Source organism: Lepisma saccharinum, chromosome 5 (assembly GCF_977018435.1).
Source record: "Lepisma saccharinum chromosome 5, izLepSacc3.1, whole genome shotgun sequence".
Classification (NCBI taxonomy): Eukaryota; Metazoa; Arthropoda; class Insecta; order Zygentoma; family Lepismatidae; genus Lepisma; species Lepisma saccharinum.
In genome coordinates, this window is record NC_139233.1 from 38401051 (window position 1) to 38419153 (window position 18103).

The 18103-nt window shown below is 36.2% G+C and overlaps 1 protein-coding gene across 2 annotated transcripts in view; it reads right to left on the minus strand.

Annotated features, from left to right (window-relative positions):
- mus312 (mutagen-sensitive 312) overlaps positions 1-17503 on the minus strand; it is a 37409-nt gene extending 19906 nt beyond the window's left edge. For both annotated transcript variants that reach the window (XM_083122444.1, XM_083122443.1), the window contains exons 1-3: positions 17263-17503; positions 7821-8268; positions 3739-4396 (exon numbers count right to left, since the gene is read on the minus strand). In XM_083122444.1, coding sequence (XP_082978570.1) covers positions 3739-4396; positions 7821-8002 — 840 coding nt within the window. In that variant the 5' untranslated portion in view covers positions 8003-8268; positions 17263-17503. The remainder of the gene's footprint in view (positions 1-3738; positions 4397-7820; positions 8269-17262) is intronic.
- Positions 17504-18103: the final 600 nt, after the last annotated feature.

Consider the following 18103-nt stretch of genomic DNA (forward strand, 5'->3'; position numbering starts at 1 on the left):
ATAACAATATTAAATATGTTAACTCACGGCATTGTGATGGAGTAAATATCACAGACAGACATTTTTTCTGCAGTCAACAGTAGCAAAGAGGGAGACTATTTTCTTTACCCTGAAGAGATAGTATGAGGAGAAGCCATTGGGCCTAATACAAGGAAAGAGTGGAGAAAACCGGGGCAAAGAGTACTACAGAGTTGTTATTCACATGGACATGACTGTTTAGGAATCACAATCCCATTCAGGTCTGGTGATACAGACCAGTGTTGTCATATCAGATCAGCAGAAAAGAGCTGTATCTTGCCTAAAGTGGAGCTGTTTCTCTGAAGAAACTAGATTTATGAAGGCATCATAACCTATCGTTATGCTATGACCATAGCATTGTCCCAGACAGGGATTCTGGATTATATTCTATTATCTAAAGGTGTCCACTCACATGTAAGAAGAGTGAGCTACAATTTGATGTTTTGTATTCACACTCAATGCAAGCAGTTATTGAATGTCCCTTTTGCTTTTCTTGCTGTTTTCAGCCTGTTGTGGTTACCCTAAGATGCTATGAAGCTAGGTATCCTAGGTTCAAATCCTGGTTGTGCTTATTTCAATGCCTCTTGCTCCTTCTATTTAATCAATGCCTCAATTAACCTAGAAGGGGTGAAACAATATGTAAAATACAGCTGTCAGAAATGCATAATCTGCAAAGCCAAGCTGAATTTACGGATACTTGAGAGTGGTCAGGTGCAGTGCCATTTGTGATTTGGGCAAATATTGTTTCAAAATCAGTATAGCTAACCTTCCCTTCGAATTGAGCATTCTCCAATGTGATTGAGCATGCTATAAACAAACCTAACGTCACTGTAAGTGCTGGCTGTTATCTGCTACATTCTGTTCCATCTATTCCACTGGTCAAATCCAGTGAAATACATGGGCTAGGGTCATGATATATGACTACACAAAAGGCAAACTGTGGGGTTCTTGTTCTTCCTCTTTTCACCTCAATTGAAAAACCGAGATGAAGAATTAACAACAGGACTTTTTTTAGTTTGAGGAATTCCTTCTACGGATGTTATGTGGTTCAGTCACTCAGGGTACAGGCCAGTAACAGTTTTGACACTACTGTGTAACTATATGACCTAAAGACAAAAAGGGTGTAGAAAAATATTGCATTGTCCAAAGAATGTCAAGATACAGAAATAAGTTGATAAGGTTCTCACAACTACCTTGGAAAAAGACGGTGTTCTTTATAAATAACAGCTCATACTTTTGGTCTTCGTTACCGTATTTACTCATGTATAATGTGCACATTTTTCCAAAATTTTCACTCCCAAAAGCTGTGGTGCATATTATGCATGGGATAATTCGGACAGCCTCCATGAAACAGTACAGAGTCATTCCATGATTTTGTGCACTTGCATTGACTTTTCATGCTTACAGAACCCTATCATGTTATATATCGTTGTAAAGCTTAAACCCTGCAGTTACTGAATATGGCAACAGTATCCCCCAAGATGGTGACACTACTGTGAAATTGCAGTTGAAATAAGCTTATCACAAAATGAAGGAACGTTCGGATTTCTACGCTACTTTGGATGAAAGAAAAGATAAGGAAAAAGAAAATAATAATTAAAATGTATTACTGGCCAAATAATATTATATATATGGAGTGTGTAAATGCCTTAATGGAAGAAATCTTGTGCTGCTAACTGGTAGATTGAGGGTCCTGAATGTGCCTCATATAAATGTTACATTAGTCATGAAAAAAGTATATACTTTGAAGTTTTTTTAGAAAAAGTAAAGAAGGTATGAGCAAAACCACGTATAAAAGTTTGAAGGCCATTTCCAATGATTTTCCCTTTGTAATGGAATGTTCTGCAACACCAAGAAAAGCAGTGCATGTGCCGTTTTGGTGGAAATTGAGCATGCACCTCCCGTCACATGGGATACGTATCAGCAGTATTTGTTGGGCAAGAAATAATAGAAAATAACTTCCTGAGCACTGCAAATCCATAACGTAATTTTGATCTCGCTTTCTACTATTACAGAATAAATAAGCTGGTTATAGAGTGAAAGCTTTGGAATGCTAAACACAGTAGAAGGAAAGGGTGGGGGGAGGGGCATTGGTTGGTGACTTATTGTTTACACAAGAGGAGTCCACATAGCAACAGCTTTACGACCTACAACTAAAAAAACCATTTCTTGGAAACTGGATTGTACTGTGCTTTATATAAAAGATATAATTTTTTTGTCATTTTTCCCCATCAAAAACCAGGGTGCGCATTATACATGCAAGCGCATCATACACACGTAAATAAAGTAATTCAAGTGGTACAGAAACAAACAAACAAAATAAAAATTAAATATTCATTTCACATTAGAGCTGAACAGATATAAAATTTTTGCCAACATTGATAACCAATATTTTACTAGTCTATATATATATATATAAATGGATGTATGTGCGTGTGTGGGTGTGTATTTTGTTTGTTCCGGCATAACTCTCGAACGTCTGGAGCAATTTCAACCAAACTTGGTACACTTATCACTTGCAATCTGGAAATAATACTTTTGGGGTAAGACACCCGTGGCACCCCTAGGGGTGACATGTAAAAATAATCGAGAACCAATAATATTAAATTCCGTGCGAACAGACATCCGTGACTCTATGAAATCCGCACAACGATAGTGTTGGGTTGTCTAACATTCAGGCTGTGCTGCGAATGGAATCCATAGTTTTCGTGACACTCCCAATGCGGCTCAACTCCAAGTTCATCACCTATCGGCATGGGAGGGGGGGGGGGTGAGAGGGGGTGAAAAATAAAATGCCACAAATGACCTAGATTAGTGTCAAATCCATAGTTTTCGAAGTCTCTAAACTAATTGGTGACGTTCACGATGAAATAAAATTAGTTACATTTTACACTATAGTTAGAATTCATTATTTTCCTGGCTAATAGAAGATTGGAGGAAATAAATACCTGGGCAATGCTGGGTAATCAGCTAGTCTAATATAAAATAAGAACATGAAATGAGTTTTACGTTTCAATAGGAACTGTGAATTTTGACTTTTACTTCACAAAACCAGAGGATACAATTTATATGTTTACATTTATAAAAATTAGGGATGGGATAATATTTTGTTGGGGTGATGGGAAGATAATAGTTAACTCTTTTTATTTAATATTCAATAATAGATTAATTGGTACTCTATCAGTATTGCTCAATATAAGCATATCGGTGTATCTGTAAAATTACCAATTACTTTACCGATCTGATAGCTATATCTATAAATATCTTATAATTTAGTGCAAAATTCTGTCATTTTGCTACAATTTTTACGGACGATCTTCATGCCCTACTTTTAAAAAAAGTAATGTCTAAATATGTAACTTCTTTGCACTGCCGTCAGTTGGAAACAAATTTATTAAGGAAATCAACAAACCATTTAGGTTCTTCAAGGACCATTTGAAATTTTATATCGGATTGGTAGAATATCAGTTATTGATAAATTCTATTTCGGTACTTCATCAGCCAAACTTTCATATTGGCCCATCCCTAATAAAAATAATAACAAAATTGCAGAATTTTTGTACAAAATTACAGGCTATTTTCAGACACATCAGATTGGTAAAATTATTGGTTATTTTACCAAGAAATTAATAAACCAATGCCAATTAATGTATCATATTTGTACTCCATATCCATTTTATAAGATTATTGATTAGTCACCATACACCAATGAGCACTTACCTTTCTCTTCACACTTTTCTTTGCATCTGTTTCCTCTTTCGGTGCCACAGGTAGCCCTAAGGCCCTTCTCTCCTTTGCTTGCTTTTCCTGGAGCTGTACAGCTTCTAATAATTTCCGAGTAGGTACCTTATGTTTAGCAGCACATGCCTTCATGTGGGATATTTTAGATTCACTGGTCTGAAACTTCTTCCAGCATAGTGGACACAGCAAGGTGGAACCTCTTTCTTGGACACCTGAACCTCCCACTTTGTCATTTTCGTTCTCCCTCTCCACTTCATCGTTAAGTGATGAAGATGGCAAAGATATATTTTCTGAAACCTCACTCTTAAGTCTGCTTTTTGCAATTTTCATATGGATAAACTGTTCGAAAAAGCTGCTGCTTGCATGTTCTTTAGTATTTGATGCATCTGCAGTGGAATTACTGGAAGCTGTAGCTGGTAAGCTGGGCTCGTTATCAGAAGTAAACTTACTTTCATCTTTCTTTACTAATTCCTCATTCTTATTAACAAGCTTATCATGCGTAGGTGAAAGTGAAGCTTGACACTGAGGGACAGAAGAATCACTCTTCTTTGGGGAATCCAACTTACTACCCTCATTATCAGCTCTCCCATTTCTTGCAATAACTTGACAACTTTTAATTTGTTCCTTCCTCCCGAACCTGTAGGGATAATAAGAATTAACCACTGGAAAAAGTTAAAGAAAGTTTCTCATAATTGTATTGAGGCATGTGACCACCACATGTCTCTTTGATGTTACCACTTCTTGTAAGTACAACCTTCTCGAAGGGACAGTGGTGGTCAGTGGAAAATTCACTTCTGTACAGACATACAAGCAGAGGTGACTGCAATACAAAAAAATGTAGAAACATCATAAACCTAATTCCGAACTATGTTCCTGCTGTTCACATGATATAAGTAGGGGAAGTACTGTGGACAGTTTTTTTTAACTTTTCCACAAAAAAAAAAACTTTTTCTGTGTGCTTATTTTTATGCTAAACTTTTTTAAACGTGTACATTAGTTGATTTTCACTTACATGGTGAAGGCTCAAAATTATACTATAAAAGTTTGAAAATGGATGGTGAAATGTATCCAGGGACCAACTCCTGAACTAATATTATGGCCCAAGAATGAACCTGTCATTTACTGGGTACCCTGGAGATGAGAGTGACGTTAGCTCTCGAAAGCTTGGAATCTTCTTCAGAACTCCCCTGGTCAATAGCCCGAGAGAATCTTTTCATTATTCGTCCCCAGGAAACTTCAAGACTTACTTACTGTAATTTACTATTGTATTACTGCTATTTTTTAATGTCTTTTACATTCTTTACAGTCAAATTTATAGGAGTTTGGTAAAGCTCAGGTAAAACTTAAAAGAAAATTACTTCCTGGAAAAGATCACAATTTGTCACCTTGTCCTCCTCTCTTATCCTTGAAACCAGGATGTCTACCAGTCAAGAAAGTCAGGGTGGTAAGATAAGCTGGATGAAGGGACAATTTCAAATATATGGAGACGACAACACGAGCCACACATAAGATTATACTGGCTGTGAGTCAGACAGCAGAGCCTCACTAGTTTGCCAAATGCAGTCCAGGATGGATTAGTAAATAAAACAAGTCTATTTTCAGTTCTCATCTTTACTGGCATTTTAGTAGGAGTTTTTCACTGCATAAATATTTATTTTCTTAATTGCTAATGTCTAAGTTTACCTAAGTAGTGGTCGTATAAATAAAGGTTAGAAATACAAAAAATCTCAAGAAAAAGTCAAGAATTTTGGATTTGTTATTTGGTAGACACCTTGTCAACTGTCCTCATGAGCTGCATCAACACCAAAATTTTAGGGCTCCCATCAGCAATAGATCCCAAGACTTCTTCAGGCAGTTAATAAATCATCTACATGGGATCTCTAAAATGATTAAGGTATAAACACAAACAAACACTATGTCCAGGCCTAGGATAAGTATTCTACACCACAGCAAAATATATTAATATTTTCAAAAAATATATATGGGTCATTCCACATGAAATCACCCAATTGAAAGACAAAAAGTTGCTTCACAGTCATGGATTTGCTTCATATTTTTTTTTACTGATAGATACTTGGTCCAATATGACAAATATGTAATATTAGACTAGTCCAACAAATATTTTGAAAGTTACGAATTTTTGAAAATTTGAAGATTTTCAGAAATTGGGTGGATGAACAAACGCACCATGTGACACAAAACATGTCATATCTCAAACTATGTGGAGTATTTTGATGATTTAGGTATTTTAGGAGAGGAGAAGGGAAGTCCTAACAGAAAATTACTATATTACCACACTTACCTACTCATAAAGTAGAAAAATCTTTAAATAAAGTAAAATGTTGTGATGAAAAAACACTCCACTTCAGGTAATTCTTTGATAGGGAGTCTCAGGTTTTACTACAATGAAAATTGCTACACAGCATAATCAATACATGTCAAACATAATATTAAAAAATCAGGAAGGTAATATTTTTCATAGGAAATATATCACAGGTTTCAATACAAACAGGCATTATTTTTCTAAAACTTGACTTTGTTTAAAAATGCTGGCCATTTTTTTGTTTCATGACCGGGTATTTTTGGCCTTTGCAGAATTATGATAGAAAACTGTGGTAAACAACTTTGTCTTCAGTACATTTCAAGCACTATTTTATGTTTCTGTGCATTTTTGCACCCTCTCTAATGAAAATGGCTCAAATTTAAGGCCAAAATTGATATTAAATTTTGAACAAGAGTCAAAGTTTAGATTTTTTTAGTAGGGAAGTAATATATTGTAAGAGCTATATTTTTCTTTTAGATAAAACATATGCATCCAAAGTTTTGGCAGAAAATATTTGAGCTCTGCTTCTGGTTTCTTCTTCTAGTTAAAGCTCTTTGAAATTGCTCGATTTTCTTTTCTTTTTTTAAAAATTTCAGCCCCTATTTCTGATGGAGGAACTAAAGAAAATGATATTTTCAGCATAAAGTGTAAAAAAAATCAATAGTCTATATATTACCACTTTCATAATATAGTCACTTTCTGTTAGGACTGTCCTTCTCCTCTCCAACAATAACCTAATTCATCAAAATACTCCACATAGTTTCAGAGATATTACATGTTTTGTTTCACATGGTGCTCAACTTGCCAGAACGAATCACATAGAACATTTGTGTGCATGCCCGACCTATACGACTCGGTGCTGTCCTTGAAATGGTGACGATCAAATCTTGGGGAGATTTTCTATCAATTGAGCATTTGCCCAACAACATAAAATGTATAGTTCTTTCTTTATAAGCATATATTTTTGTATACCTCTAGCACAGAAACCCTGTATATTCATATATACATTTAAAATTCAGGTTTTTTTTATTTTACTCACAGCACATATTTCTTATTCACCTTTGAATTCAGTGTCTCACTACCATCATGCACAAAAAAGTAGTTTCTTTTGGAGAATCAGTAACAAGGAATTATCTACCACTTCTGCTCTGTAAACAGAATGATCTTTATTAGGGGCATCAGAAGAAGAGTAAAGTTTGTGAATGAGTGGAATTAACATTTGAAGTATGCAGGACATGAATCTGTGAATTTCAAGTCACATGAAGTAATAACTGTTGCAAAATTTTGTATCAAAAAGTAGCTTGCAGAAGTTGCTGGAGGTGTTTTTCCAGTATGAACCAAAATAAAGTTTTATATAATGAAAACAAGGGAACTGTAGAAATAATAACAATGTAACCTGTTCTTCCTAACCAACTCAGCTAAGCATTTTGAAAGGGAATAACATTATCTTCACAAAAATGTTGTACACGCATGAAGAAAACAAAAATGTAGAAATACTTGAATGATATTTTCAACACAAGTATATGGAATACATCAAGAAAACTGAACTCAATTCTGCAAATGGAACTCAACGTATGCCTGTTTAGTATGTGCATTTAGCCAAGCAATCTATTCACGTGATGTCAAACAGGTACATGCAAATGAACAGATTAGCAATGTGAAATTGAGCCAATTATTATTTATATTAATAGCTTACAAAGTAATTGTCTATTCCTGATAAAAACCTGTCACAACTTACCTTGAAATCTGTGATGAACTAAAACGATTTTCACTGTCCTTATCACATTTTAAAGCTGCAATTTGTGAAGAAGCTGATCTGACACCTTGAGTATACGATTTGCTAGACAGTTTACTAAGTTTTAATTTTCTGGACAATCTCAGCTGCCTTTGACTGAGAAAGTCCGAATCATCAGGTTCCATTATGTCATTCTGTTGTAACTTCTCTTAATTATTGTCAGAACAACATTCTACAAACTATGAAAAAATGCACTATGTTCTGCTTTGTACACATCACTTAATGACTGCCACTATCTTCCGCTTCTTTCATTTTCATTTCAATAGTATCTGCTCTTCTCTTGAATTGTAACTGCATCAGCATTTTTCTGTCTATATCGTCTTCTGATGCTGCAAGGAATTTTCCTTCCGCAGCCCTTTGTCTTATTTCCTTAGAGGTTGGTAAAAGGAAACTGGAATAACAGAGGACATTTTGTAATCCATCACATTAAAATACCCACATCTAAAAGAAAATTAAATGAAACTACAGTTACTTAACCCAATATATATTTTGGGGGAGTAAGGGTGATATGTTCCAAACATGTATCGAAATTCATGATATGAAAAATAAACAAACTAAGGTGCTCTGTTAGAACATATACCAGGTTGAGTCAAAAGTTTGTTTGTTTTCTCGCATGGGAAACAGAGAAGCCAAAGAAAAAGCCTGGAAAGCCAAGCGAGCACCTCACGGTGGGTACATGACTTGTACGCCACCTGGTACGTACATTCACACAAGCACAATGGATTTCGACAGTATGCCACGGAGGTCGATAAATTGGCCGTGCATATCTTCTTAAAACATTATTGGAAAAAAAGGGGTGAAAGCTGTGAGAGAAATTTGTGTGGTGGAAGGTGAGGGCACAGTGAACATTAAGACAGCACAGAAATGGAGGTTCTCGTCTGGGGACATGAGTGTGGAATACAAACCCCGATGTAGGAGACCAGGTGCCATGTATGCAGATGCCCTCCTACAGCCGATGCAAGCGTCAGTACACAGCAACTGGCATGACTAGTTAGATCATCCCAAAGCACCGTGGTTCGCTCCCTTCACCAAAAGGGTTTTGTCTCTCAATGGCCTCAACTTGCTCCCCAAGAGTGGTTGCGGTTACGGCCAGAACCAATGCAACTTGTTCAAAGGGGACGGTTTGAAAGGAAGCTCATGTTGTGCATATGGCAAAATATCTATGGTCCAGGGTTCTGGGAACTCATACCAGACAATCGTGCTGTCAATGGGAACCTTTACACTGTACAACTGCAGCGGATCCATGATGCTATGCTCCAGAAGTAACCAACATTGATGCGTAGGAAGAGAGCCTTGTTGCAGGTCGAAAATGCTCAATGTCACCGGTCACAAATTGTTGCCTCAACTCCCGTACAGCCCTGATCTCGTGCCATCTGATTACCATTTGTTTCACTCTCTCTCGCATTTCCTGAAAGGATGACAGTTCGACACATTGGATGATGTGGAAACATGGGTGTGTGAGTATTTGGCCTCGAAACTAGCCGAATGGTATCATCGTAGGATCGTGGCTTTCACGGAATGTTGACAGAAGAACATACTACAGAATGGCCTATGCTTTGCCGAATAAGTCCGATGCCATGCCTTGTGTTTCCAGTCTCAACGTCCATGTACAAAAACGAACAAACTTTTGACTCACCCCGGTATGTGCATAGTTAACCAGTTTTTACTTGGTAGAGCATATTTTAACAATTTTAATCATATTCCAGCATATTTTCACTCTTGCAAGGTATACTTAACTATATCCAACATGAACTAAATTTGGTTCTCTTGTGTCATTTGAGGTAGAAACAACCATTTCTAAGTGCAAGGCTATGTTGGCTGACAATCGGATGTCAATTGAACAAGGAAGATTTAAATCAGGTGATTTTCTTTAATCACTGATTTAAATCACTTTAATGAAATACATTTCTAGATTGATTGATTGATTTGGTGTTTTAAGTCCACTCTATGCACAGTAAGGCTAATCGGGACTGGACCTACAGTTTAAAGTGGGATCCGGACCACTATGTGCCTCCAAAATAATTTATAGAATAATGTATACGGATTTTGTATGTATCAAAATCACTTTTGGTGAAAGTACACTAATCTTGCAATCATTTTATGGTGTTTATTAGGCACTAAGAAAGGAAAAGTAAGGAAACAAAATATATGTACTGATGGGATGAAGATCATACAAAAGGAAATGTAATATGTAAACTGTAAACATGCTTAAATTTATCTTGATTTAAAATTCAATATTTTTTATGGGCAAAATATGGCTAACATTTTCAGTAGAATAATGTACAAAATACAGCTGACCCCTCAGGAGCAGATCCCTGACGGAAGTAAAGTAACGTAGTGGGAGGTGACTCCACTATTAGGGTCGAGGTTGTGCACCCTGAGTGAAAAACACATGTGGGCTCGCTGTAACCGGTGCAGCGACGCAAGTCGTTTAGGGTTACCAGAAGTTCTCTTTTAGCTGGACAAATCCTGTTTTTCGGGTACAAAAAATGCTCCCGGCAGGTTTTTAAGAAAATTTGGAAATACCCAATTTTTTGGTGTGTAGACAACTGATTAACTTCAAGATTAGTAAAAAAATGTTATTTGTAAATAATTGTTAATATTGTTTAAGTTTTCAATTTCAAAGTAAAGAAATACAACACTCTCAGTTGCAAGCGCAAAGAAAATAAACTTTTCTTGCAACAAAGAAAAATTGTTGGACCTTCGCGTCTCTTCTGTTGTCACCGTCGCGCCACGTGTTTTTGATTTGAAAGCATTTGTGTTAAATAGTGTCATTATCAATAAACTCTAAATAAATATGGCAGCTGATATTTTACAAACTACCATTAAATGTTTTTAAAAAATCAAATGGAAAGACTGTAAAAAATATTTTAAGTTACAATTATCAATCCAGAATGTTTTATTTTCACTGGAAGAAAAGTTACTGAAATCATTATAGTTTCATTAACACACTCAATAAACATTTCCATAGTAGGTTCATATACACAGTATCAGAAACAGAAAAATGTATATTTATATGTAATTTTTTATTTGTTTTAATCAATCTGTTCAAACATATATTCTATGCAATCACAAGTATCCAGACAGACTGCGAAACGTGTGTTTATCATAGAGGGAGACACAGTACTGCAATCTACCGCATGGAACACATGGTCAGCGATTTCAGTAGTCTGCAGACAACGCGAGACAGCAGTATGGGACAGTCTGAGGAACTAACGGACTTTCAACATGTCAGGTGCCACTTGCGTAAGAAGTCTGTGCACGAGATTTCCATCCTCCTAAACATCCCCAGGTCCACTGTTTCCGATGTTATAGTGAAGTGGAAACGTAAAAGGACGTGTACAACCCAAACACATGCAAGCTGACCTCCTTTCCCTGCCGTCGAAGACCTGTTTGGGGATGACCATTGTGCCTTTCAACACGACCATACTGCAGGGCTTGTGGGGGAATGGTTTGACGAGAACGTCTCACTTATGGACTGGCCTGCACTGAGTCCTGATTTGTATTCTGTAGAACATCTCTGGGATGTTTTGGAATGCTGACTTCGTGCTAGACCACACCGACACCTCTTCTAATTTTCGCTCTCCATGAGGAATGGACTGCCATTCCCCAGGAAACCTTCCGCCACCTGATTGAATGTATGTCTGTGAGAGTGATCGCTGTCATCAAGGCTAAGGGTCGTATTGACTGCCAGTGTTCCCAATGGAGAGCGGCCCAAACTTGTACTTTATTTTCAGGTGGGTGTCCGGATATTTCTGATCACATAGAGTATGTATGTTATCAGAAAACTCACAAGCAATTTTACAAGTTTTTTTTTAAAAAAAATCCAAAAAAATCATGATTTTTTATCCACCCTGTTTTATGGAAATGTTAGGTTACAGTCAATATTTTATTTTGCATATTTTGCCCTGTTCATAAAATTTTATCAGGGTATTGCATATACATACACTTGTGATCCAACCATTTTGTAAACTGCTAGATATGGTTCTTTCTTACAACATAATCTGACAATTTCAAACAGTCTTAACATTTCTATTGAAACTCACCAGATGTGGATTCTTCGAACATTCAAATATTGTGTAAGAAACAAATATGTGCCAGAAACACTGACAAAACACAATGTTACGCATATTTTTTACTTATTATAAATTATGTTGGTTTAACTAAATCCAGATATTCATATTAGGTTATCTGGATTGGTGTTTGGATAATTTTGAAATCCAGATATTATCATTCAGAACTTCTGCCCTTCTTTACAAATGGCATATACTAACGTAAATCTACACTTGAATGAAAGCATATCACTTACATGTTAATAAAAGGACAACTGGGATTTTTATAATGATTACTATTAGTAATAAAATCAAATCTCAAATGCTGAAAAATGCTGTGGCTACATTTTTGGCACAAAGCGATCACATTAGGATATATTTTCATCTCCAGCACTGTTCTGATTCAATCCAATCTAGAATGAGCCATTCTGTTGCACTATATACCATATCAGCAATTACAAATGAAAAAATATATGGTCACTAAAACTTTGGGGGCCATTGACCCACTGCACCTCCTCGAGAATTATGTCTATTTTCTATCAACAGATTTCAATGTTTTATGTAATATAAAAGTGTTTCCAGCTCTAGGAAAGCACAAATAACGGAGATATTTGATCCCAAAGTGTGGCCCACATAAGTACAAACCTGCAATTTCAGAGTACTTTTGCAGATTTTGCTAGTAATAACAGTTTGTATGCACATTACAATAGCAAAAGAACATGTCGAAAATAACTATCAGCACAAAACCTAACAATCCTAACCTAACTACATAAAATTATAGCTGCTGTTGTGGAATGTAGTTTTGGGTGGTATATTCACTTGCATGAAGCACTTGGGCTGTTCTGCTTGACTGTAAAGTAACATGCTAAGGTAACAGACATACTTTACTTCACAATAACACATTTCTGCGAGTTAAAAATAACTGAAAACATTCATAAACAACAAAATCTTCATAAATCATGCAAATATTGGCTTTCTCAAGGAGGTACAGAGGGTCAAGAGTACCAAATTTTGACAAAGAACATGCTAGCATCTGTAGTGATCTAGTTGTGAATGTTTTTCCGACAATGTCCCTGTAAAAATTCTTCCGGGAATTCAGATGCAGAGATCTATAAATCCCAGTAGCTACTTATCAATTCAGTTCTGGTTCTCAAGTTGGAACCTTTCCACCACATAAGGTAAGTATTGCACATTCCAAAACAGCAGCAGATCTAAGCATTAAACAATAGTGAAGTAATGAGTGATTTTATGTTTTATATAATACAATTTACGTCAATGAATCATTCCCAACTTCATTTGATACGAACTACATGTGGAGAATTAAGTATGTGCATTGTTATTTGGAATGCAGATTATTATACTTTATTGGTTTTGTACACCATGCCTTAGAAAAGAATACAGAATTTATTGGAAACCAAGTTGCAAGTGGTAACTTTATGGCTCTGTTTATGTTATGAAAGGATGATCATGAGTAACAGGTATTCACAGGTGGCAAGGCTGCTCTATCATGAGCATTACTCTACTTTGGTGCACATCCTGCTGTTACTCCTGCAGGTGAAAATTCGTATGTGCTTATAGTGGAGAACTGGTTTAGTCTGATCACTTTATACACAGATCGGCATAAAGTGGAATTCAAACTATTACATGCCTTTGCCAAGGATCAATTGCAGAACACTTTGATTATAAGACTGCAACGTCATCACTACACCATCCATAAGATGATGGAGAATTGGGAGGTGCACTGTGGCCTGCAGATTGAAGACCACTGCTTTAAATGAACAACGAATGGTTGTGTGGGAACCAGAGGAATGTAACTCCAAAAATATGATTTTTGGTTGTGTTTGACGTTTCCCCTCTGAAGAGCTCTATTTGGAGTCACACTGACATATCTTCATCCTTTTTCTGTAGTAGTAGTGTCACAACTTCAACTTACTGATTTTTTTTAGAGCCAGACATATTCTTCACTTATTGTGTTTTCTGGAGAACAATTTTCCCTTCCCCATATTCCAATATAATTTTTTGTGTTGTCTTGGATAAGGACTACTGCCGCAATTTATATGTGTGGAGTGCAAAGGGGTATTACGTCCCTAACTGCTTTTGTTGTTGGGATAGGTGGGTTGGGTTTGGTGCTCTTAGCATTAATAAAACATCCCTCAATAGTTTCAATATCTACATGTATGCTCGTGTAAGCTACGTTTCAAATCAAACTTTATCTGGTAAGTAATACTTAGTGAGGCACAAGTTCCTTTTCTTTTATTGCGATTTCATCATGCTACGAATGCAATTTTAACATGGTTCGATTTCGATTTACTTCTGTTACCACATACTGCAGAGTTTAAGCTATTACTTAAGATTATGTTCAATATATGCTTTCATGGTATAATTACAGAATACCGGGAGTATCTCCGATTGCTTTCAAATTTGGTATACTAACTAATTTTGACCTCAAATTCACGAATCTGCTGTTGAAAATTGGCGGTCATGTCTAGAAAATGTGAAATAACATGCATACATTACCGCTATGATTGTCGATACTAATGGTCGCCATGTTTGATGATGTGAACAAGTGAAGTTTGCTATCTGTTCCATGGAGCATTGCTTTACATGTGACAATATTTATTTATTTATTGAGAAAATTTCAGATACAGCACAGGTGGCCATTTTACACTGAAATTGTCAACAATGAGAAAGCAATAATTATAATAAGCATAAAAATAAAAAAATAGAAAATAATGTGTATAACTCTCAAACTTTCTTTATTTCATTGCCACTATAGAACACTATATATACTAATGTAAATTCATCACATTTTCCTTAGATGTAGCTTTTGCATATTTTTTTTTTACTATATAGGGCATCAAGTCATTATTTGTATTAATTTTGTTCAAAATGAAATGTTGTATGGCTTAATTGTAACCCTATGGAAATAATAAATAATAATAATAATAAATAAAAAATAAATAAGAAATAATTAAGAGTAACAAAACAACATAAAAGTGAATAGCAAATGAACAAAAAAATAAGTAAGAGATGGCACTATGTGATATTAATTACAAGTATTTCTTCTGATAGAAGACAGAAAGGCAAACTCGAAGGAAAATATATCAGTACTTGAGGGGAGATCATTGTATTGTGCTGCAAGTCTATAAAAGAGAGATTTTTTTTGAATTTCTAGTCTAGGTTTTTTTGTATAAAATAACCTTGTATTGCGAGTTGTGCGCATAGGTACTCTAAAGTGGAATTCCTCAAGGAGTGTGTTGCAGCAGACTTTGCCATTCACAATTTTGTATAAGTAACTGAAATCATTCTGCAAACGTCGCTGATAAGCAGTTTGTAAGTTTAGAAAAGACAAGAGATGCGGAGATGAAAAATTGCATAATGAGGGAACCCTGTGACGGACTATAGCTAAGAAGAAGTGAAAGACTGAATCGATTCTGGAGAGGTGAGTGGGACTTGCCATGGACCAGACGGGAGAGCAGTATTCTATTATTGGGGAGATGAATGATTTGAAGTACAAAGTGAGGGCTGAGATGTCACTAATTTCAGTGAAAGGGTAGAGTAAACCTAAGACACGCATGGCCTTTTTTGTGGTGCATAAAATATGTTCTTCAAATGTGAGCTTTTGGTCGAAAACAATGCCTAGGTCTTTGTGAGAGGATACTGCTTTGATGTTATTGCCAGAGATGGAGTAAGATGACTTTAACAGATTCTTCTTGAGAGAGATAGTGAGAGTAGTACACTTGTCAGGATGTAATGTAAGGTCCCATGTCAGGCACCAGGAAGTAAATGTTGCTATGTCATTCTGAAGAAGATGAGTATCGTCGGAAGTGGAGATTTCCCTGAAAATTTTACAGTCACCTGCGAAAAGAAGGTAATTGCTAGAGGGAGCTGTGAGATGGTCTGCAAGGTCATCGACGAATAATATGAACAAGAGAGGTCCTAGAACACTACCCTGTGGAACTCCAGAGAGGACAGGAAGAAAGTTAGAAACAGTTCCTGGAAGAACGACACGTTGTTGGCGATCGCTAAGGTAATCTGTGAGAAGGGTGAGAAATTTGCCATGAATGTTGAATCTATTGCATAATTTGTGAATCAGAAGACGATGACTAACAGTATCAAAGGCTTTGGCCAGATCAAAGTATATTACATCTAATTGTGAATTATTTGAAATGCATTTCATAGCATGTGAGAGTAAAACAGACAGGTTTGTAAGACAGGAGCTACCAGGAAGGAAACCATGTTGCTTAGAGCTTAAGTACGGAGAAACAAATTTGTACAGTCTGTCTTTGATTACTTTTTCACAGATGATGAACAGAGGAGAGAGTAAGGAGATTGGTCTGTAAGATGAAACAAAATTTTTGTTACCACTTTTGTGAATCGGTGTGATGTTAGCTTGTTTCCAAGCGTGAGGAAAGATGCCTTCCGAAAAACATCTGTTCAAGAGAATGGAAAGGGGATAGCACAGTTTTCCTGAAGAACATGGTGTTGATATCATCCGGTCCTAGGGCACGGTGAACTGAAAGAGAAAGTATATATGTCATCTTCAGTAAATTTGGAAAACATACTTAAAATTCAGGGTATTCATAAACATAGTTTTTGAACGCTAATCATTGCAAAAAATTGTTGTTTCCTTCATAAATCACCTGTGTTTACTTCGTTCACGGACCCCCTTATTTTGTGATTAGGATGCCAAAATTAATGAGTATGCCGAATTTGAAAGCAATCCGATATACTCCCGGTATTCTGTAATTGCTCCATTTTTTCATGAGCAACTGGATAGACGCTAATGCAATTTGAATGAACAATGTAATGGTAACAGTTCGTTATATCGGAAACCCATTTCGGACCAAGTTTCTTTTGTTTTATTGCGATTTCATCATGCTATGAATGCAATTTTTACATGGCTCGATTTCGATGTGCGTCTGTTCACACATACTGTGGAGTTTTAGCGATTACTTAAGATTTTGTTCAACATATGCTTTCGTGGTTAGGTTAGGCAAATTAGGTTTGGTTCCCTTATTCCTCCGATATAACAGACATTTACCACTACATGTTTTATTACAGCGAAAGCAATTGGAAAATAGTACTCTATTTTGATTACAATATAAGCCATGTACAAAAACCCATTTTATAGCTCTGTGATGCATTATGAGTGGACATTGAGTTTGTTTTCGTGTAAAAAGCATAATGGCACCTTGAACTATGTTCCGCAATACACAATTCGTAAGTACGAACCATGAGAAACCCAAAATATCAGATTTTAATGTGTGTCCGATATAACGAACTGTTACCCAATGTAATTATACAAGTAGTAAATTGGCGAAAACACTTACTGAAAAACTAAGCCGCACGCTAGTCCGAAGGCAATTCCTCCAAGTGCAACATAATTTCGAAATCTATATGTATATGTTCCCTTCGATCGTCTTGGTTTCGGAATTTCCCGGAAAGCCATCAAACAAACAATGAAAAAAATTACAAATCAAGCGATTAGTGATTAATTACTAATATTTATAACAGTAGCAAGAAATACACATACAGTTCAGTAAGTCTGTATTCTGTGCTCTTCTTTCTTTTTGGTTGAGTCTGTGATTGGCTGGGTGATGGGTCTCCCTTGTTGCACTACACTCTTGCAGCCTTGTGTTCTGACGTCAGACGGAAAAGGCGTACATTATGTTAGATCTGTTAGGTTTGGTTCTATTAGCATAAATATACTGCAGATTTATTATTTATGCCAAGAGAATAAAACATAGCTAGCCTAACCTAACAACGTGGGCACTAGCCTAAAAATATGATTATTTTCTAGTGACGTCAGAACGTGAGGTTGCTAAAATGTCGTGCGATAAGTAAGACCCTATGGTGAAGGCTTCGCTTCGCAGGAGAAAATGTATTTCTTTTTTGCCATACGTTGGTTATTCTATGGTTATCCGTGTGTCCTCGATCTGCCTGAAGAAAAACAATAAAAATACATGAATTACAGAAGTCTTGATCAGGGATGTGTGGATAGCGAAAAATCCGTACCAGAAATAAAATTCTACCTCCGTCCCAGTGATGTAGGCATAAAGAAAGGGGGGATGATATTTAAGGGGCCGTAGGCAGTCCTGTATTTTGTCATGTTTTCCAAAATTTGATGTTCGCTTGTTTTTTTTGTTTTTTTTTTGCCAGATAAAAGTCAAG